The sequence below is a fragment of the Mya arenaria genome, chromosome 17, assembly GCF_026914265.1.
Source record: "Mya arenaria isolate MELC-2E11 chromosome 17, ASM2691426v1".
Classification (NCBI taxonomy): domain Eukaryota; kingdom Metazoa; phylum Mollusca; class Bivalvia; order Myida; family Myidae; genus Mya; species Mya arenaria.
The window spans coordinates 24,810,407-24,834,568 of record NC_069138.1 but is presented as its reverse complement, the minus strand read 5'-3'; the positions used below and the strand labels follow the sequence as shown (position 1 = coordinate 24,834,568).

The 24,162-nt window shown below is 34.5% G+C and overlaps 2 protein-coding genes across 3 annotated transcripts; one reads left to right on the top strand and one right to left on the bottom strand.

Moving 5' to 3' along the window:
* Positions 1–655: 655 nt before the first annotated feature.
* On the bottom strand, positions 656–13,781 carry LOC128222814 (retinoic acid receptor RXR-like). 2 transcript variants are annotated; one of them, XM_052931939.1, is made up of 7 exons: positions 13,647–13,781; positions 10,612–11,020; positions 10,075–10,232; positions 6,560–6,729; positions 6,055–6,181; positions 5,337–5,561; positions 656–5,034 (listed from the first exon to the last, which is right to left on the bottom strand). In XM_052931939.1, exons 1-7 carry the CDS (start codon positions 13,663–13,665, stop codon positions 4,781–4,783), a joined length of 1,362 nt encoding a protein of 453 aa, XP_052787899.1. In that variant the 5' UTR covers positions 13,666–13,781; the 3' UTR covers positions 656–4,780. The 2 variants fall into 2 exon arrangements, with proteins under 2 accessions (XP_052787899.1, XP_052787900.1); XM_052931940.1 differs by having other exon boundaries at positions 6,560–6,708.
* Positions 13,782–21,109: 7,328 nt separating this feature from the next.
* On the top strand, positions 21,110–23,484 carry LOC128222812 (toll-like receptor 2). The gene has a single exon (XM_052931937.1). It carries the CDS (start codon positions 21,184–21,186, stop codon positions 23,365–23,367), a length of 2,184 nt encoding a protein of 727 aa, XP_052787897.1. The 5' UTR covers positions 21,110–21,183; the 3' UTR covers positions 23,368–23,484.
* Positions 23,485–24,162: the final 678 nt, after the last annotated feature.

The window sequence follows — 24,162 nt, the reverse complement described above, 5'->3', positions numbered from 1 at the left end:
AATTGTCATGATAAATTCAAAATAAAATATTTAAACAAAATATGTTATCTTATGTGCCTCAATACTGAAACTGTACTTAAATTAATTTGATAAACCTTTGAAAGTAAACATTTAATGGCTTTATAATTAAATAATAAAAAAATCGGGGCCATCTACCGGTCAGGCCCGGTCTCCATGTCAAGTTTGCTGACCATAGGTCTAGGCATTGTTGAGTTATCACTCGGACAAGCTTTGACAACCTTTTACCTTTAAAGTTCACAGTGACCTTGACCTTTGACCTGATGATCCCCAAAAAATTTGGCAAAAATCAATAGGGGTCATCTACTGGTCAGGCCCAACCTTCATGTTAAGTTTGATACCTCTAAGAATTGTCCAGTTATCACTCGGACCAAGCTTTGGTCTACTGACAGACCGACATGTGCAAAGCAATATGCCCCCTCTTCTTGAAAGGGGGGCATAATAAATATTAACAAATTTAAAATATCAATAAATTCCAGTGCTTTTCAATCACATGGCAGTTTCAGTTCTCACAATGGTTATGTTTGTTGCTGAAAAAAACGTGTACACATGTAAACGTGGGGGGTTGGAGCTTATAAACAATCCTTGGGAGATAACCTAGAAGTCACAGTTTGTAATAATAGAAGACAAAAAAGCAGTACTTTAAGCATTTATTAAGGATTGATTGATGATCACAAATCTAAATATACATGTACATTTCTAAACAACACTATTATTTGTGCAATGACACTATACCAGCTTGTTAAAATCACAATATAAAGCCTACATGCCAGGTCCATGACAATGATACATTAAAAGCTAAAATGAATGTGCCAAAGTACAGTCAAACCCTGTTGGCTTGACCTCATACTTGGCTTGAATTCCTCGTTCGCTCAATATGGATGTAAAGGACCGATTTCTTTGTACTGAAGGCAAGCATTCCCGCTTGCCTTGAATTTCTGAGTGCGAGCCAACCAGGTTCCACTGTATGTATTTTAACACTCTTCAAAATGTTTTGATTTGAGTTACCTCATCTATTCATATGAAAATAAACACCAAATCTTAAGTGACAAAAACTTATTTCAACTGAAGGATGCAAATTCAAGCCTATATAATCCCATTGTCATTAGAATTACTATGTGTAACACATTGTGGTAAAATTTAATAATTTTCTCATGTCTTCAACCTATGTTTTATGAAGCAGTGTGTTCATATAGCACCTTAAATTATTGATCAGACATAGAAATCAAAACCAAAAGCAATAATTTACCTATGTGTGTGTGTCATTGTTTAAATAACAGCACATGAAAAAGGACCTGGCCCTACATTACAGTATTGTGAATAGCAATGCACCATGTTTGAGAGCATTTTCTTCATGTTCGACTACACATTAATATTCCATATCTGAATGGTTACAAGAAGAATAGGCGTTACAGTTATAAATATAACTACTGTGCGAAGATGCATGCTTTTTATTGAATGCTGTCCTTAACAACTTAGCAAAAATAATTATGTCAACAGCAACCATCGTGATTGAAATAATACACCCAATAATACATGCTATAACAGTTAGTATTATCTCAAAAACTTGGTTAAAGGGTGCCATAAATATAACTTAATGATTTTGGTCTTCTCTTACTAATGTCATTTGTATTATTGCCTTTTCAAGAAGAAAATATATCGTCATTTGCTTGGAATTGTATTGGAGATCTGTCATCAATCTATCTTACACGCCAGTCTGCATTAAGAGGCAGCTGGAAAATGCCAATAATTATGGCATATATAGGACTCTCAATTTAAAATGATACAACAAATGAATGCAGGCTAAAATGACATGACGCGAATCGATTTATTACTCATAAATACATGCTTGGCATGAAAAAGAAACAATATTCCAATGAAAGTAATGAAACAAATTTTATCCATGTTTCTTGCAACAATTCACAATAATATCAATGGATTTATCTGTTAAAATATACCTTTTCATTGAATTCATTTGTCTACATGCAGCATAATATTGTTTGATCACCAAGAGCCTGTTGGTCTTAATTATCGGAGTGAATTACAATCCTTTTCATGTCAGAACCAAACTTCTCCAAGGATAAATCTCAAGAAGGAAAGAAGTCGCTCTTAGGATAAGTATCATGAAAAAATGAAACCGCTCCTAGATATTTAATAAAATAGCCAGCAGTGTGCTTAAAATCAACCATGTATTTTTGCAAGGATTTAGATATGATAAACAAGATAAATGATTCAATGCATGATAAGAAAATGCTAGAATAATGCAAGACAACACATCATTAAATTCTATAACCAAATGCTTATGTACAGCAAAAAGAGAGATCATTACTTTTGATAATGAAACAAAGTTTTATAGATAATTTGTTAGAATTCTTTTGAAGTAAATATACTTGAGCACAATTTTTCTGGATGCAAGACAAAACCAGAGCATGGCATAGCGAGCGTCCATGCATTTGCTATACATATGTGTATTGTCTCTAGCAACAAGTGAACAAAATTTCATTTGTATGTTTTGAGTTATGGCTAAAATTTTCAAAACGCCATGCTGACGACAAGACAACTAAGAAAAACAACAACAAACAGGCTTAAAAATGAAATTCACACTATATCTTTCATACTGTATTCTCAATCTACAGCCTTATATAAGGTCGAATATATGGTTTGCACTCATTTCAAGTTTATTTGATCCAGGGGATGCACAGAAAATTGAGTAATGGCTTTTTCTGTGGCAAGGTAATATAGAATATCCTATTCCAGTAAAAGCTTATGCCATACTAAGTTATCATTGGTATGTTCCTATTTACATTAAGATTGAAGTATTGGTCAGAGAGAGTGAAACAATTGAATGGATAATATTATGTACATTTAATCTAGGGTAACCACAGCTGAAAGTTAAAATGCTTGAACTTTATGCCGTGGACTAGGGGGTCGAGTTACATCCCTTGTGAGTGAAATCCCCTTTTAGTTCTTAGGTTTCAATTATTTCAATAGCTCTATAAGATTAAACACATCTGTACTTGTTTTGCCTAGGAGACAAAGAAAAACACCCGCAATCGGCTGATGACATATCATAATAAAAATATTACATTCTTGGGCAATCTGACCAGTCTTACTTATTTTTTTGCAAAATACATCTCATTATGACCAAGAATAAATAATTATCAAACTTAAATTTGTTTTCACAGCCCCTGACCAATACTGCCCCCTATGGTTTTTATGTAACCAATCAGTGAGCTAGAAGTAATTCACTGTACGTTTACGCCACAAGGTTTCATGATCACACACTCTTATTATATATGTACAAAAGCCTTTGTAACACTTGTTAACAAGAATTTTTATCACAACAGTAAAATGTATATAACAAACTTCTCCATTAAAATATCATTTCTACACAAAACATGTTTTAAGTATATACATATAAGAGAATAAACAACATTATAATTATAATAATAAAACCTCTAAAATCAAATGTAACATAGCACTTCCATACGTTAACAAGATTGGCTGTTATATATTGTTACATAACAATTAATTTTTGTTGCGTTTTTTAATCAATTACAATTAATCTCTCGTAGTGATATTTAATTGATTTTAAATGTATTTAAATTGTTAATGGCATTCCTGTGGTTATGAAACGAGTCAAAAATTATTATGAAATGAGTCAAAAATTAAAGAAGAAAAAAAAGCTTATCATTACATGTAAAGCTAATTTCAACATTTTACATATGCTTCTGAATAAGAAATTTTAATTTTATTTCAAAACTGCTCTGCTATATTAATTTAACGTAAACAGTTACTTAATTTGAACTCTTCATATATGTTATTAAGCAATTTATATGTGACTTTGCCTGCAGGAATGAATCCTGTGAAGTCATTTGCATCATCATCAAACATTGAACATATAAGAGCTATTAGATGTTAATGTATTTTTTGAACATTGTGTTAAATTTAGATAGGTTTTTGTAAAAAAAATTTAATAAAAGCAGAACCATTACCTGCTAATGGGGTACAATATTTAAGATGTCATTTTTACCTCTTCAGAACTTGTTTACGCAGACAACGTCTCATTAATAAAAAATATCCAGCAGTAAACCATCGAGTGTTTTCATGAACAGCTGTTTATATATCATGAATATAAGCATTAGTTTTATGTTTTTAATATCAAGTGAGATTTATGAGCAAAGCTGTCATTATAATTAGTGATAGGATAAGTTTATATAGAATTCTTCGGTGTTTCTATACATGTTCATTGCAGTAAATATATTTAGCACATGAAATTGATTTTATGACAATTATGCATTAAAAGGTTAGGAAAATTAGACCATAACTATTCAATTTAAATGTATGATCCTTATCCTTGTAAGTTGACTTAACAAGTAAATCACAAAATTTGACTGTGATTCAAACATAATCATTATAACATGATCACATCATCTCAAATCCAAACATTACAGACTTGTGAATGACTACAACATCCACATGAGGATTTTTTGAGGGCTTGATTACATACATGAAAGAAATAGAAGTCATTTTGGACAATGGTTAAACGTGTTGATTTCCTCAAATGAAAATATCTCAGCTGTCAATAAAAGAGAACTCCATCCACTACAGCTATCCTTCAACAGCAAACTCCCATAAACAATAGAAAAACATCAACCTTCTCAATCTCAATGTGCAACAGTCACACATCTGAGGGCCAATCAGGAGGCAGTACTGGGCTTAATCAGCCAATCATGAGACAGTACTGGGCATCCTTATCCAATCAAGATGCAGTACTGGGCGTCTCCAGCATCTCCATTAGGAACGTGTCTATTGGAGTATCTCCGATCAGTTTGAAGAAGAATAAATGTTCTAAGCACTTGAGCCCGATGCTTCTTAGCGCAGGCAGGCGCAGAAGAAGCTTTGCGAAGCGGCCAGGCTCGTCAACGTATCGATTTTTGCAGTACTCTTCCAGTGAAGCATATACTTTCTCTCGTAGCTGTTCCACTTCTTGTACACTCGTTAAGCCCTTGGCATCTAATAAACAGAAATAAAATTGAAACACTTTATAATTAACATCTTCTAGGTTGGCACAATATCCAGATATCTACATCTACATGTACACAAGCTGCAAATGATAACTCAGCAGGCCTTGTTACTACATTCTGCATTTGCCCTTTTAGTACATTTTCTGACATGACCAAAAAGAGATGAAATATATTATTAAAATGAATGTACATAACAATTGCTTGAACCTGTGGCAAAGAAATAAGAATTGAACATTTCTTGTTAATGTAGCAAAACAACCTGCAAACCCTAACAATCATGTTTTTTCCCACCTGGGTTGAAGAGAACAATTGAACGCAGACAGCCGAGCTCGGTCTTGTCCATCTTCATCTCCCGCATCTTGGAAACAAGCTCTGTGAGTACGCGGTCGAAGATTGTCCCAACACCGGCCTGGTGCGCGCTGCTACGATGAACGTGTAGGCCTGTTGCCAGTAGAATCCCGTCCTTTACGGAGATGGAACGGTGAGAGAACGCAGCTATCAGCAGTTCATTCCAGCCTTAAGGTAAAAAGGTCATGGTATCGTTGGAATCAAAATCAGACCAGTTTTTACTATTGATTTTCAGGGGTTTGCAATTCCTACTTGATGTTAACAATTTATCACAGAAAGGAAGGAAATCAAAATAAGGAGCCTCTGATCCAGAGTCTGATACCCTTACCACTTGGCCATCACAACTTATAAAATAGCAGATCTGAATAAAATCATGGCTGATAGCCCCTAAGAAACATCAAATTCTAGTAAAAAAAGTTAAGCAATACTGACAAATTGATAACAGTGAGCAGCCTGGAAGAAAAGTAAAAATTCTAAATCTTAATTCAATGTGCAGAACAAAAACTATAGTCACTTTTTATATTCTCTTGGATGGTTTCTTCCTGTAATTGGGACCAAGGGTTTTTATTTTTTCATTTATTTAAGGTCCAAAATTATCATTTTTAAGCAGTTTCAGACTCTTTGACTACTGATTGTTTGACAGACTGTACTTTTTGTTTACCTGCACGTAGCAGTATAACCTGGTCGTCGAGGGGCAGTTCTGTGAAATGTGGGATACGTTTTGCCCACTCAACCAGTGTAAACAACTGCTTATCTGCTGCCTGGCAGATATTCGTCACAGCGTCTTTCTGTAAGCAAAAATGAAACAATACTTGATTTCATCATTGTAAATAAGATTGTTAATTGTTTAAGACATGTTTTTACAAATATTTTTTATGATACATGTTCATTTATAAAATTATTTAAAAAACACGCACTAAAAAGTCACAACTAATGTTGCTATCATACTTATTGAACATTGTTAATTTTTTACAGTCTCATTATTTTCTAAAGGATTTATCAGCTATGAGTCATGATACTCTCATGTATGAAAATTTTGGGGTCCATTAATATGGGTTCAAGTATATTGTTTTTCACTCAAAGTACAATGTAAGATTATTTGGGGGTCCCTAGGATGCAAGTAAGTACACAATACAAAATTGAGTGAGGGACTCCAGTTTACTGACCTGTGCGTCAATGTAGGTGTCTGTTTTTGGCTCCACAGCAAGCTCAGCATCGAGTATTTTCTCCACAGGCATGTCCGCGTTTGCGTTGACGGAGGAGTCGTTGTCCGCCTCACCCTTCTCCTTGTTGCGCTGCCGCTCCTCTTGCACCGCTGAGGAAGAAGAGATGCATGCTGTGATGCATCGACATTTCATGCTGTTACCAGAAATAAATCATCACCCTGCCTTAACCACTTGCTTATAGGATTTATTAGAACTGATAACAGACTATCACCCTGTCTTAACCACTTGCATTTAGGGCTTATTAGAACTGATAACAGACTATCACCCTGTCTAAACCACTTGCATTTAGGGCTTATTAGAACTGATAACAGACTATCACCCAGTTTTAAAAACTAAGACACTTGTATTTAGAATTAAGGATAGACAATCACACTGCTTAAAAGACTAAGTCATTTACATATAACTTTTTAGATACATTACTGGTCGATGAATTTAATGAACCCTTTTGTTAAAAGAAAGGCTTTGGTTTATTTTTTTTATTGAGTTCTATCTAGGTTTCAAAAAAGTCATCTTCGATAAACAAAACAGCTGAGCTCCAAGGAGCCAATGCTAATTTCTTGTTTCAGATAAACAAAGACATAGGCTTTGCTATGCATGTGAGTATTGTCTTTGGCAACATGTGTGCCCAGTTTCATTTGCATAATTATCTTTAACAGTTTTTACCCCCAAGAACTTAGACATCACCACCTGCAAAGAAACCAAGGCTTGACAGTTTCAAGCAACAGCTGGATCAAATGGGGAGTTCAATATACATGTATGATGCAGCTGCCATTTATAATTCAATATAGATGTGTTTACATTTATTCTATGAGTAACAATTGAAAGAATGATTTTTAGACACATATCCGTATGTCACATAATGATGCAGTTAGAAAACTTTGAATATATTATGTATATTTGGGTAAACTGGGCTGATTTCCGTGTGACATGTAATTCAGTGTCATGCTTAAAAGAGTATTTTATATAAATTGTATTTTTTTTAAAACCATTGCTTATTTATTCAGAAAATATCATAAAATTATAATAAGTTAATGCAAATGCATCCATTTGGTAACAAATTTATCTTTATCTGTAATGATGTCTTAGCACAAAACAGTCTTAAGCAGGGAAAACAAAAGTTGCATTATATAGAGAATGTCCTTTAGGCAGTATATGCATCATAGCAATAAAACAATCTCTGATTTCATTAGAAATTCAGGTCAATAATGTAAATGTACATTAGCATACACCAAGCACTTTCTATACAATGAGTAATGAAAGGGTGTTTTCCTTGTTTTCGTCTACATATTAACTGCCGTATCTTAACAATAGCAAGAAAAATGGGTGTAGCCATTCTATAACAACAATGTAAATCAACTACAATGCTTCTCACTTACAATGTATGCTACTTGTTGAACATTGTCCCTGACCAAATGATATGGAACAGTTACCCAGGGCTTTTTCTGCCAATTTTGGGAAAAGACCCTAGACATTTTGGGAAATTTTGAGTCACGAATATTCCTAAATAGGAAATTTTACAGTTAAAAGAACAAGTTTTTCAGTCTCTTGAGAATTAGGAATTTTTTTATATTAGTTTCTTTTCCCTTTCAAAAGACCTCAAATGGCTGAAATATCAATCCTTGGGGTATAAATCTCTATTGCAATAAATCATGACACATAATATTTCATACTGATCTCTGAATGTGATGAATATTAATAATTTCTGATTTCAATTATTTCCAAAACTTTACATCACATAACACATAGTTAATTAGGATGCTGAATGAACCAGTACAGGTAAAAAGACTTCCATAAAAAAGTTTTGTTTTTTTTGCTTTTGTTTAATTAGGATTTTTTTCTGAAGATTGGGAAAAATATCATATATTTTGCTTTGGGAATGGGTCTGATAGTTGGACCCATGGGTACTACAGAAAAAGCCCTGGTTACCCAACCCGCAACCCTCAAGAATGTCTTTATTCACTTGCGATATTTCAACATCTCCAGTTATGGGTGTCATAACATTTACTTCTACTGCCCTATATGTGTAAGTTGGTATCATAGTTTCGCAAACTAAAAATGTCTTTTTCATTATTTTTGTCATTTTAAAGAAGACCATCCCTAAAAATGAGAGAAAAATTAAACTGCTTCCATAACTGTGTCACAATAATATTTCTAAGATGTCAATGGAAATATAAGAAATAACATAATAAGGCAATTAATTTCGTACTACATGCCTTATTTCAGAGTTAAAACTTGGTCTTAATATAAAAGAAGTTGTCATGGAAACAGCTATATGAAAGCCTGCTAATTGTCTTTTTTTCTAGAATGTCCTCTATCATTTGCATATCTCCAAGTGAATGAACAATTCCTAGAAAATGGTGCTTAATCATAAGGCAAAAAAATTAGTATGGTTTGAATAACCTAGCTGCCAGTGTTTTTACTGTCATTTTTTTTTTAAATTTTGGTGATTCAAAAGAGTCCAAAGGAATTTACTGTCTAATATCAAAATATGAACATTAATCTCACCTGAAATGAAAAGGATGAATTCAACCAGAAGGAACTGTTTACTGTGCACAAAAACAACCTATTTACCGACCCTAATATCTTTTCAGCCTGTAACCAGAAACAAACCAACAATTTTTCAGGCCTAAGATGTGAATTTTTTAGGCCTAATATGTGAAAATATGCTAATGGCATATTTTTCTCATCTTCGGCCTAAAAATTTGTTATAACTTTTATCACCTTTCCCTTCTGGGAAATGGCGCTTTATTCACATGTACATGTTTACTAATCATTAGTAAACATGTACATGTAAATAAAGCGCCATTTCCCAGAAGAAGACGAGTGAAGGGAAAGGTGATCAAAGTTATGCAAGAATCCAACAGGAAAATACCCCACGACAAGACCAAGCTATGACAACAATTCTTTGAAAAATTGAACATCAGTAACATGACAGCTATCAAGACACTCATCAGGATTGTTGACCTCATACAGGCCATATTAGCTTATGCACCAAACTGGTCATTCTTATCAAAGTCTGATGTATTAACGCCTGTTTCAGTCATTCAAGGATCTTAGTCATAAGGCTGAAAAAGGTTTGTTTCGGGAAAAGGCCTGAAAAATAAGGATTGGTATGGCAAACACTATTGAAACCTTCAAATTATAAGAATTCTTCTCATTTCAGGTCATATTAAACTTCAGAGATGGTTTGTTTAATTATGTAATATTTCTTTCCAAACTTGAATTATTGTTTTTCAGAAGGAGGTAAATATACACTGTTGGAATAACCTGAAACATATTTTTACTTCAACCTTCAGAACAAATGGCTTATTTCTTAATTGGATCTATGTTGTAACATAAATTTTAATTTTGTAGAGACTTAGCAAATAGCAACAAACAGGGTTTTTCCTTCTTCAGCAACATTTTCAGTACCCCACCCCCAAAAAACAACAACACTGAATGCCTTCTGTACATACCTTCTCTTTTCATGCCCATATTCAGACACTTCATATATCTGCAGTACTGACATCGGTTCCTCTGGCGTTTGTCAATCATGCAGTTTCTGTCGTCCCTACACGCGTATGTCAGGTCCTTCCTTACTGTACGCTTGAAGAATCCCTTACAACCCTCACAACTGAAGGGGGAAAAGGTGCAAATTGATAAATGAATACATTTACATACTTTGCACATATATTATGATAAATAACTGATTGACATCATTGAACTCCGAACAAATTGTTATATACATTTCTATGTATTATGTATTAGCTGCATCTATCTATTACATAATTGCAAAATTTGAGATAATAAGACAATTGAGATAATCAACTTAAGTTTAATAGCGTTTTTAAGGTTTTAAGTTCACAATTGTCACGTCACAAAATGTCATAGTCAAGGGACAATGAAATAGAATGGATAATAAATGAATGAAAACAAACCATTATATATTTTATATCTGTTTGTTATAAAAAACATAATTATGTACATGTATAATAAGCAATTCAAAACTGTACCTGTATACCCCATAGTGTTTTCCAGATGCTCTGTCCCCACATATCGCACAGATGTGTTTGTTACTTAGAGTAGTGTGGGGCATGTGTGGGTTTGGGGGTGATCCTACAGACCCAGGGGACCCTATTGACATCATGGAGGGTGATGTGACGGAGGAGGAGGGTGAATGTAGAGGAGGCGAGTGTATGGAACCCGCACCAGTTGAGTTGGCCATCCCGGGGTGCATTCCATAGCTGAAGTACTGGCCAGGCGGTGAGGTGACAGAGAGCGCCGATATGTCAGGTTTGATATCAGGAGAGGTCAAAGGTGAAACAGAGCCGACAGAGGAGATGGGGCTCGTCATTCCCATGCCACCCAAATCCATACCCATAGACATACCCGGTCCACTACTCACACCACTGTCTAGTGAATCTAAAAATGAAAACAGCAAACTTATAATAAACTCAAAATCAGCTGATTTTATATCTTGGCCAAATGCTTAAAACGTTAATATGTTTCGACATTTTAATGTAAATACTCTAAATTAATCTTTCAAAATAATTTGTTAGTAATTCCAACTATTTTTGTTATTGTTGTTTTATATGAACAACAGTCCCATTGAATTTCAGGCTTGTGCTGTCAATTTCAATCAAAATGGAAACAAATCCAGTGGAACACACATGTACTGGTCTTGAATATGTTGTTTATATTGTAATGTCATCACATTTTATCCGAAATTCATCAAGATCATCTCGATGTTTAAATGTTTAACTTTATCACTTCAGTTTATAAAAAATTACAACAGACCAAAAAGTAAGTAAATAGCTTACATAATACTGAAAATGCAGACACACTATGTCTATCAAAGTGTATTTAACCCTTTACTTCATGTAAACCTAAGCCATTTCAGGCTGCCAGTTCATGGCTTATCAGTTCATATCAGTACCCCTACTTCATAGGAGATTATTGATATTATTGGAATTTTAACCCTAATGTATTACAAACCTATTTTCTTAGTATTTCTTTTGGTTTAATCAATAAGTCATCAATGTAAAGTTTATAGAGAATTAAATTTCCAATCCAGTCATATAAATTTTATTTTGTTATCTAAATTATTTCCGCATGATATTCATAAACAAACAGAAAAATATGTCAAATTTGATGAAAATTAATTTTTATTACACTTTTATTAATCAAACACAACACGAAATATTATATAAACAACATATTTTTATAATTCATTTAATGCAACCTGAATTGAAACAAAGATGGACAGAATTAAAAAATAGTTCACAACAAAGAAGCACGGTATATTTATATATATGATACAGAAGAAAAAAAAAGTTGATCAACAGTCACAGTACGTATAACTTTCGGTTATTTAACACTACAATGAACAAATAAAGTTATTATTCAACTACTAAATGAGGCCTGCATGTTATTGTTTACTAAATTTATATCGTTTATTGCATGTCCATGTATTGTCATTTGGGTTTGATTTTAAAAATCCTCATTTCTCGTATCCTTGTGTGCGTGACGCCGAGGTCTGAATTCTCGACGTCGTACTCAATGTCTCAAACTCATTTTAATTGAAGCCAGAATGTTCCGATTCGTCAGACAAACACTGAAATATAAATGACATTATTCAGGAATGTTGTTTTAAACTGAAGTTAACAAGGGCAGAAATTAGCTCTACATTGCATTCTTGTGTATTCGAAAACACGTGTTTCAACAGCTGATCGATGTTAAATTGGGTCATGTCAAAGTTTAACAATAGGGATAGTCATTATTGTATAACACATTTGTACTTACTTTCAATTTGTAGAAGCAGATGCGCATTTTTATGACCGGATTAGCGAAACAGAAGTGACACATATGTCCCATATAATGATTTATGGCCTTTGTTTATACAAGCCAGATGATTTTTTGTTTATCCAACATGGCCGACATTTTGACACGTTTTCGAACCATGACCTGTGACGTCAGGCGCGTGATCAATAAAATATAGTTGTATTATTGGTAGTTAATTATAACTTGCAGTATTGTGTAAATTTCCACGAGGAAAACGAGACAGAAATGCCCACAAACCTGCGCAGTCAACGTTTTACGCATCTTTGATACCAGTGACCTTATTTCGCGATTTTCCGAAATTCTTTAAATAGTAACATAGTGTTTTTTTTAGTGCATTGTATTTATCGATGTTTATACTTTATGAATATGAATTTATAGCGCATAAACAAGCATCAGGTATGAAAATAAATGCCCCTACATTACGAATACGTAGGATTACGTATCTATGAAGCTATGGATAAAACGTTAAGATCCGTATCTATGAAGCTATGGATAGATAAGTAAAATTGCGTATCTATGAAGTAAAGGGTTAATAAGACAAAATATCCAAAAGCAATATATTATTACTGTGACATGTGAAGCCACACAATCAATATCACATTGGACAAACAGGATGGCGTTCCGAGAATAAAACTACACCAACCAATGTGTCTGTATATAGATCTTAGATGACATCATTGCAAGAGGCAATGCACTTCTGGTCACTGACACCACACAAATAAATAAAAGGTTAACAAACTTTAGAGCACTTTTATAAAGAGAACAACCAGGTTATGCACCAACGATGTAGTAAAATATATCTATATATGAAGAATTAAACAAATGCATTCTAAAGTAAGAAATTAAGATATTAATTCTGCTGTATCTGATTTTGCTTGTCGGTTAAATTGAGTTCAAAAGTTCAAGTTGTGGTTCATACAGGGGTCAGAATTGCGTATGAAATATTGAAGCGAATGTACGAGTTACAGATCATCTTCGTGGAGCTTATTGAAAAAAATGACTTATACATTTAATCTAGCACCACATAAAAGCAAAATAAATTAATAAACACATCGTTTAATTACTCGAAACCACTGAGGAAATCAAAACAAAATGGCCACCGCCCGGGCAGATTTTGTGTACAAAACACACCATATAACACGTGGATTCTGCATGAAAACACGATAGACTTGAGTTATGAAAACCAATCCTACATATTAGCACTTACCCATGGCATTGTCATCCATGGCAGGGAAAGATCAGCAGCATAAACAACACACGCAAATGAAAGACTTGTTATGACGTATCGAGCTGTGCACGCAATCCAATGTTGACCTACTTTACCTCAGTCGTTATGGTACGTTTAAATTCCCAGCATGCACTTTTTTACATTTTCTTTCTCAGCAACGCAGTTTGACTTCCGACGAATGTAAATACATATATATACAAGAACATTTTGAATTAACACCGCATTTAAGACACCAGTTTTTTTTTTGCATTTGTTTATTCAGGTACAAGATTTACTTTTCGTTATAAATTTTATCGTATGCGTTCGACTGAGGTAAAGGTCAAAGGTTAAAAAATACCAGGAAAAGGGGAGGTAACACAGAAGGAATGCGGGTCAAAAAGGCCCTCTTTCAGAAAGGCCCGGTCCAGAAAGGCCCAGTTTGATCTTTTATCTTTGATAACTGACGTTATCTTAGATATATAGAAGTGAATATTTATTAAAAATGGCATAATGTCTTAAATGATATTTTAAATCATTTCAGGAATTCGGAATTGCACCATTTTCAGTGGGTACAGAACAAATCAAACGGCGTGACATTTTTTATTGACAGACATAATAATGCATTTTTCACAAGGTTAATGTGTTCAACAATGCAACAATGAATCAGGATTGCTGACTGAGAGATGTGGCAGCAAATCACATACGCAGACGATATACATCTCCAATCCTTCCAAGATATTCAGAATTCCTCATGTCTCCATTCAAGTACTCGTCTGCGAGCGTCCTTATGGTGTTGTCTTGACGCAGACAACGGACGTTGCCTCCTCTCTCCAAGTCCTCCGACTCTACAGACATCTGCAAGAGCTCGGCCTCTCTGCGAAGAACTGGCACGAGCCTGTAGAATCCCAGTTCACTCCCTCCGGCTTTCTGGTTAAGACGGTTGTGCCACCCTGGAAATATAGAAAATATACTTTGATTAAAATCATTATTAACTGCAAATTTGCCTTTGATTTAATACAATGAAGGATTTAAATATTGTTTAACCATAGTGGATGGCTGCAGACACGGACGGCACACAAACGTCAACCCCGCCTCATTCTTTGTCGCCTCCCGATACGCAGCAAGGGAAATTCCTGAATAAAACATTTTCGTGAATTGAAAACACGAGGTTAAAATACATTATCAAAATTGCTATTTTCTAAAACATGCTTTGTGTATTACTTACCACATATCTCCAAGGTGACAGCTAAATGCCATCCGGTCAAATATTAACACCTTTACTGAAATGTGTGAAATGCGTGTCAATGGACCCTATGGCATACATGTCATAGGGACATAAAATAAACACCCAATAGTCAAGTCAAGTCATCACATTTATTCACTCAAATTCATGCACAACATGAAATAATTGAGGTAATTGATAAAGACAATACATTTCAGAGGCTCAAATACATAACATACATTCAAATAAATCAAATATTTAAAGACCAGATAGTCCCGATTAACAGGATAAATATTGCACATATTACACAATAAACAATACCAAATACAGGACACTGTAATATTTCTCTACATTACATACGTCTTTTCATGATATATCTACATTGAAGTGAATAGTGATTTTTTACATGGTTCATAAATACATTGGGTAACGCAATATACTTGTTCAGTTATACATATATTGGCAATTTATAAAAGACGTATACCGTTAAAGCCTGTATATTAAGCCGTTTACTGCAATATTCTTACTTCCAATATACAAGTTCTTAGCTTACTTAAAAAATAAAATTGATCCACCACTTCTCAAATTCCTCATCAGTTGTCCATCAGGTTTTTCAATATGTATTATCTCAAAGTCTTACCTGTTGCCAGCGATGGCAGGTATCACATTCCCAAGGATGCTGACGCGGCCTTACTTCCTTGGAACACAATATGCACGGAAAACTCATAACCAAAGACATATGTTGGACTAATAAAATCATCTGGAACATAGTTCTTTAATTTATACATTTGAACTTGATTTACTCTATTTTGATTATATTATTAAAGATGTGTTACATAGTATGAATATATCTTTATCACACTTCTTCTGCCTAACACTACTAACCGTGAAATATCAAAGACATACCGCAACTGATAATGTGAAACGATAATTATCACCTCATTAAAGACAAATATCGCTAATCCTATCAAAGTACAACACCCTCAAACACAATACAGGTGTTTCCTTTGATTTAAAAGTAGGCCTTTCTGGAACAGGCCTTTCTGGACCGGGCCTACTGGGCCTTTTTGAACCGACACCCACAGGCAACGGCAATGCATGAAGAGAGACAATCCTAAAAGAAATTGATCAGTATCTTTTCACGGTTGTTTACCTTCAGTCAGTTAGATCGCGTCATTAAAAACATATCCATGGATTGAAAAAAGCCGGCGTCTGTGCACGTGTTATCACAGATGAGGATCCTATTAATATCTCCTCATATAATAATAATAATAATAATAATAATAATAATAATAACTTTATTTAAAGAAGGTAACGCATTAAAACATAGGCAGCATATAATAAACAAACATTATACTTGCCTAATTATCGGAGTTTTATTTTTTCATTATCTGATTTTAATCTGGTCCAAGTTTTAATGTAATATTGCCACGGACCAAGTTTATAGGACTGTGCTATTGCGTAGTTATATGACATGAAGATGTAGTTTGTGCGTTGAAAATTACGAGTGAAATGAAATATTTCTTCAGTCTAAAGGAAGTAGAAATCACATCAATGGTAATTTTTAATAACTTTTAACTTTAATTTGTGGCGCGGGAGGCGCCGTGACTGTTATCCCAGAGAAATTTGTCTCGCGCGAGGCGACTCACGGACTCTCGTCAGAAATGCAGCCCACAAGTGTATCCATTAATTTTCAGAGCAGTTATGATTCGAAAGTTAACAACGATAGCGTTAACAACGTTGTTAACTTTAACAAACTTCTGAACAACCTGCATAGTGTTTGGTATATCATTTTGCTCTTCAGTTATATTTGAATGTAGATCTATGCAATTTTTCATATTTATGATAATGTTTTGGTATATGCTTGTGTCCACAAAAAGCGTTTTTTTTTTATCTCGGAATGAGATCTGTTTCATGCATGGAAGGTGATTAATCTCGGAATCACATTGTTTGGTATATGGGCGACTTAGTTTCTAGAAATAAGGTGTGTTTAGTAGAAGGCATCAGTCATGGATAACTCGGCATGAGATTTGTGAAGTGGTTACTGTATACATATTCACGTTTTACGGTCCTTTACAATTTTTAAATCATACCGTTTTTGTGTCGAACATATACAGTATAAGTACAAATAGTTAGTATTTCTAACAATAATTTGTTTAAACTTATCTATTTTAAAACAGGTACTGTAGCATTATGTTTAGTGTGTGCGGGGTGGGGGGGAATAATCGGGGGAAAATACACTTGTCCAGCTAGCCGACCACAAACCAAACTCACTTATGCCCAGGACGAACGGTTCTTGCCTAGTCAAGGCGCAGACTGCACTTACCACTGCGCTTACCGGACATTGTATTTCTGTAGATGATTGGGGATTTTCGTGGCTTACACTATCACCATTTGCTGAAGGGTTCAAGCTTTTGGTGCCGTCTTAGTTTTAACACTCCTAATGATTTGTCATACTCTATTTCGTCGTACAATTTTTTTTCCAAAACATCAGCGTGTACCTTTAAGAAAAGATAATATCTGCAGATGGTACATACATAATGACATTTTTTGTACTAATTCATACATAAAGCACAAAATTTATGAAAATAATATGTGTATATTTTTTTTCATTTTCTCCGAATCACAAGATTTGGCGCCACTGTTTAAAGCTGCACTCTCACAGATTTACCGTTTTGGCAATTGTTTCTACTTTTGTTTTAGAATGAGCCGTTCATTTGCGTTTATAAAATATCGAACAACCACTGATATAAGACTGCTGACAAAAGATCATATCGCAAATTTTTATATTTCCGTTCGAAAATTAATGTGTTATGGCTAATAGCGTTACTAACGCTTTAAGAAAATAACACATCAACTATCGAACATGAAAACCTGCCATCTGATTTTTGTCAGCAGTCTTATGTGACTGCATCGTTCCATGCGTCTTCGAAAAAAATGGCTCGTTCCAAGACACAAAGAAATAATTATTGTCAAAACGTCCAATCTGTAAGATTGCAGCTTTAAGGTGACAATAGCCAATTCTACTTTATTCTGTGTCAAATTAAATCATTTTAGAAAAACTACCTTAACATATTACAATTAAGAACGATTTAAGAATAAAGATCAGGTTAAATTCATAGAGACAAAGGTATATGTGATTAAGAAAACGTGAATTAAAATATTTACAGGACTTCAACATATAGAAACATACAAAACTATGGTGCCGGTGTCCAGTTGTTCGTACGCTCTCTAAACCTGGCTATCGTTAAATTTTCTTTCTAACCGTTACTTGACGGGTTGTTAAATTTCAATTTTGTTTCAGCAAAAAATTCAAACAACACAAACTTGGCAAAATACAAATTAAAGAATATAATTTAGCGATTTTCGTCATTTTAAAGTATTAATAACAAATGAACGAACAACTGGCTACTATGGCACATCCATGGTGCAATTTATTTTAGAACGTTTTGGTTGGCATGTACGACGATTGAAAAAGACGGCATTTCTACGAAAAAGTAAAGCTCGACGAAACTTGAGGTTATCATTTTTCAAACCAGATTGAAGCAATAACAACAAAGTTTGAAATGGTAAAGAAGAACTATCTAAAATTGCTCGCAAATCGAATACTGTAAAGAAGTCAAGGTGAGGATTCACGTGACTTAAAGGGGTTCTCACTTGAGTCACCACGGGTCACAACCGATGCTAACAATAAAGTACGTGACTTTAATTTGTAAATAACTTTTTTACAGAAAATATTTGAAAATATTTCTCAGCCTATAAAAGACTATCATACTTCTTTGTTCTACACGTGTGAAATATTTTAGATTTGCTTGTAATTTAATGATGCAATCCTTGGCCAAAATTTCAACCTGTCATCGTTCAACACAATTTCGTCGAGTTGACATTTTGGCCAAGTATTGCTTGCACCCAGGAACTTCATATTGGTCATGATTAGTATAATCCCCCTGTTGATTTTGAGGTCAGTAGGTCAAGGTCACAGTGACTTTCAGATAAAAAAATGCTTGGGAGTGGTGGGAGGGGGGGGGGGGCGGTAGACAAGCGTTTTTTTCTAAAAAGTAATCTTGGTGTTTACTCACACTTGCTACACATATAAGACACACTCGTTTTTGTACAACTCACTCGGTCATCTCCGGCGAGCTTCGGGATAGATCTCGTAAATAGGCTTCAAGACATACGAAAATCTGATGAGGCCGCCGTCGAAGTTAACTCAATTACCATTACGCTCAGTAGACCCATTCGATTACGCAAGCAATGTTTACATTCGTTGAATAAGTAAAACAGAATTGGAAAATGAACTTTCAAGACCGTGATAATATCACTACTAATCCTCCCTTAAACATTAATGATGTCTCTAATGACGGTTGAAAACACATAAACACGTTTTCAATATGGGCGCCGCCATGATGGACTATTATTTTAAAGACCCGTAATAATTCCGAGGTCTTATCTGTTGCGGATATCTGTTGAATGGCCGAGGTGTTTCGATTAAGATAAGGCAGTCCGAACCACGATTAACTTTTATTTGGATCAAGTCTGCCTTAGAATTCAGAAAAGAAACTTAAATATCTCACACCAAAATAAAACTATTGATGAAATTCTCAATAAACATTTTTATTACATGATCTATAAATAAACCGTCCATGATTGGACGAAAAGTAATTTCGTAGACAAAATAAATCGCAATATTGACCTGTCTTTTTATAGACCGGAAACAGATTATCGTATGACTACATAATAATGCTGGAAAAAGCAATTCAAAAACACATTATTGACCTGTCTGTTTAAAGACCGGAAACAGTTTAGCATATGACGTCAATATATATAATATAATTAAAAAAATATTTATTTATTAGCTGTAAAAATGTAACTTGATTGCAAAATCATTATTTAGGATTTAAGTAAATAATTGTATAATATTAGTAATCAGTCTTTAAGTTTAATGGACTTTATCCTACATGTAGATACATTATGTCAATGTATTGAAATGCTTAACGTAATATATATGGTCACCAAGCCGGACAAGTGGGTTTTCTCCGGGTTCTCCGGTTTCCCCCACAACACAAGACCACACTCTCGCGTTAAATCGTGCCAACGAGAGTGATTAATATAATGTTGTACTAACTTGTTTCACAATCGTTGTAAAATAAATATGTTTAAACTAAATTAAACTAAACGAAATGTATATTTAACGCTTGCTTGAGTTTTATGAAGTCCTTGAATGATAACTTTGCAGTCAAATATCAGCTCAATTATGTGTTCTGTTATTTTCATTATGAGACAAAAACGTGTATAATTGATCATTTTCAATCAAACGAACATATGTTTGACATGCAGAGCATTCTCCTTCAACAAATAAACAGCGATTACAAATTAATTGCTAACTCATAAGCTTGTTTGTTTGGATACTTGTGCTTTTGATTTGTTTCCATCCAATCTATCATGTATAAAAGGAAATGATGTTTTGAATCAATAGTATGGCTTCAGCCTAAATTTAAAAAACACTATTATTAAATATATCTGTCATGTGCTTCCGGTCCGGATTTTTCTATCCTGACCGGACACACACGATTGATATTTTTTTCTAGCATACCTTAAATAACTCTTTTGGTGAAAAAATGACAAAGAAAAACGCATTTTTGAATATTTCACCAAAATGCGTCACCGTGCGATGATGTTTACTGACATCATGACGCGCAGTAATTTTTATTCACTGCATACGTTCTTTTAATATACTAAATGTATATATTTTTTGTGTTGAAGCTATATTATTTTTAAAGATAATGCTAATGAGAATCATCTACTGAAATATCATAATTATGCTTACATAAAGTGTATAATAAAATAAATAAATGGTAATGCGTCCAATTTTTAAAGCAATTTAAACGATAATTGTTTTCAAATGTTATCCTAATGCACTGACATTTGTTTAACGTGATCTCCCTTGATTGACAACTCGGGGTGTCGAAGGTATTTAAGCACTTATTCTATTGAGAAAGGTGTATGTGAAAAAAAGTAGAAAGAAATCTTTAAAACGGACAAATCAATTGTGTTACAACTTTTAGGATATCATAGTTATATAATTTGACATTATGTTTGTTATGTAGACATGTTCCACGTGACCATTCTATTCGACTGACAAAACTAATATAGACATACTGTGAAAACAGAGATGAAATTAAGCGTAATTCCCCTTAATATGCGGAAATCATTTCCACAACTATATAAAGGTCATATATGATGATCAATTTTGTATTCATTTTATATTGTTTTGAGATATAATGTTGAAAGTTTTGTGGTACACCTGATATCAAAATGATGGTAAGATTATTGCTGAAATCGCGATGGCTGCTTTCCAACGTGATCTGGATATTCATGTTTAAAGTGTCACTTGGGTCGAATATTAAACCTACGAACACTTTGGTGAACTATGGTGACGTGGATCTACCAGAGCAGTGGCGGAATCTGTGCAAAATTCATTACGAATATATGATTGGATCAAACTTTACAAGTAGGTGGTCATATCGTTTGTCATGTGACCTTGGAGCGAACGATCATTGGTCATTAGCGTCGTACAGAGAATGGGTTTCAACCAAAGAGGTCGCAAAATTGCAAATGACGTTACCAGCGCGTGCCAACAGCTCTTTGAATTTTGCATTGGAAATACACTGTTCTTCTCAAAACGCGACGGTATCCTTGCCTTGGCCGGCGAGGGCTAGATACTTGTGGAGCATCGCGATTAATAACTGTACGCTGGTCGACTTTCTAGCAGAGTACAACAAGACCCACAGCGAAGCGGATAATTTGAATGTCTTTATTGTGACAGATAGCGTAACACTCACACAAAATGAGCAGTTTTTACATGTGTTTGAAAACTACAAAAACATGAGTAGTCATTACTATTGTGGTGGTGAACAACTGGAGAAGTTAGTAAAAAGGAATAATCAGCAGAAGTTTGAAATACCAAAACGAAATACATTAGTAAATCTGAATAGATCTCCTCGTTTATTAAGTTTAAAAGGTGATTCCGAATCTGATGGAACTCATGTTAAATCATCATCAAGGAAAACACAGTTTGATCGATTTGGGAATGGGATGCGAATGCCAAATGTCAAGAAAATATCAGCAGAACAGAGAACAATGTTACGAAAAATTGCGAAGTTTGGACAAGACTATAAGGTTGAGAGAAGACAGTGTTCATTCGACAGGCTACGCTACATTGACGAAAGTCATTCAAGGTCTTTGTCGAAACACCACACATTCTTCATGACAGAACGATCGAGCTACCCATCCCTGATGTTCTACAATTTGTCACATTCCAAAATAACCCAACTCTCTCCAATGGTTTTGCAATGGCGGAGATATTTTCCTAAAATGATGTATTTGGATATGTCTTACAACAGAATAAAATACTTCGCAACCTTGTCGGATAATGGTTTACTCGCCGATGGTGTCGGAGTTTTGGATCTAAGACATAACAATATAACCACTATAACTTATGAAGATTTTGAGGCTTTGGGGGTTCACAGTAACACGGTATTCGTTGATCTGAGACACAACCCTCTACACTGTGACTGTAAACTTAAACATCTTGTGGAAGCTGTGCACAATCAAACGAGTGATTTGATGAAACAATACTCATACCTTGGTGAGATGCAATGTGCGACGCCAGAGCGTTTCCAGAACACAGCCCTCTCCTCTTTGCATGCGGACTTTTGTGATGTACTGGATATAATTTACCACGAAGGTCCAATCATTGCTCTTAGCTGCTGTGTTCTAGGTGTAGCTGTTCTGGTCATTTTGGCGATCAAGTATAGAAGAGAGTTAATGATTCTGGCCTTTACTCGCCTGCATATAAGCCTACCATGTCGAAAAGTGATAAAAGATGGCAACAAATTGTACGATGCCTTTATCGCATACAGCGAACACGATGGTGCTTGGGTGTTCAATACTTTACTGCCTCGTTTGGAACGCCCTATTGAGAATAATGGCCCTGGTTTCAAGCTGTGCATCCACCATAGGGACTTTCCTGTAGGTGGATCTATTGCTGATAACATCGTCGATAAGGTGAGAGAGAGTAATCATACCGTGTTGATATTATCAAACGAGTTTTTGCAATCACATTGGTGCAAGTATGAGTTTAAAGCTGCGTTTACTCAAAGTATAACAGAGAAAAAACGACACTTGATTATGGTCATCAAGGAAGAATTGTACAAGCCCTTAATTGACCAGGAGCTAAAGAGGTGCTTACAGACATTCACGTATGTACAGACGGATGATGTTCTGTTCTGGGACAAGATCATATTTGCCCTTGCAGACAGGAAAAGAAACATAGTCAATGTTGAAGAAAACAATGTTATCAATGCGAACGTTAACAATGTGGCACAGAATGAAAGAGATAATGTAGGCCAAGGTCATGAAGTTCGGGACGAGGAGCGTGCACCACAGCAGGAGATGGTCAACATTGGGTTTATTCAAGACGGAAATTGGGTGCTTTAAGTTGGAAAAGAAGCGCAGAAGCAGTGACGTAATTGAACAAAGATTGCCAAATTGACCTGGGTGATCACCACTATATTTCTTGTCACGAAATCCTCTTCAATAAATGTATACAAATAACCGATAATTTGTGAAGATCGTTTAAGTAATTTTTCACTTTTTTAAATTGTATATCCGATATGCAAATAAGCTTGCCGTTTAACCCAGCTATAATGTCAGTAATGCTAAATGTTGATGCCTGTCAACCCATGTAGTATTATATTATATGAAAGGATATTGCCTTTTTATTGCTTATATGTGAACTAACTGACCAAAAATACATTAAAGATGAATATATGCCATCTGAATTACGAAGTTTATTTACGGAATTAGCATTTTTTGAGCTTGTTTACGCTATTTGAATAGGCATAATTTTGATATATTCTTCCTCTTTCTATTAAACCATTTCAAATGAATATACCAAAACCACATGGGGTCTCCAGGCATCAACATTATACATTATTGTATACGTAGTGTACCATAAGTATAAACACAGACTATTTTCTGGTCTAACCTATATATATATATATATATATCTGCCATGTTATGTAATGTACAACATAGCATGCGGACTATCACGTGAATGTGTACGTTTTGTATCTAGTTCAACTGCTCACTCTGAATTGTATGATTATTTGGTTGTAAATCAAACGTTAACATTGTAAAAGGGCATACCATTGATTGGTTGGCATAGCAATAATGCAATCAAACCTCAACATGAATCCAGGGTGCGTATTCTTAGACTCAAATTATGAAATT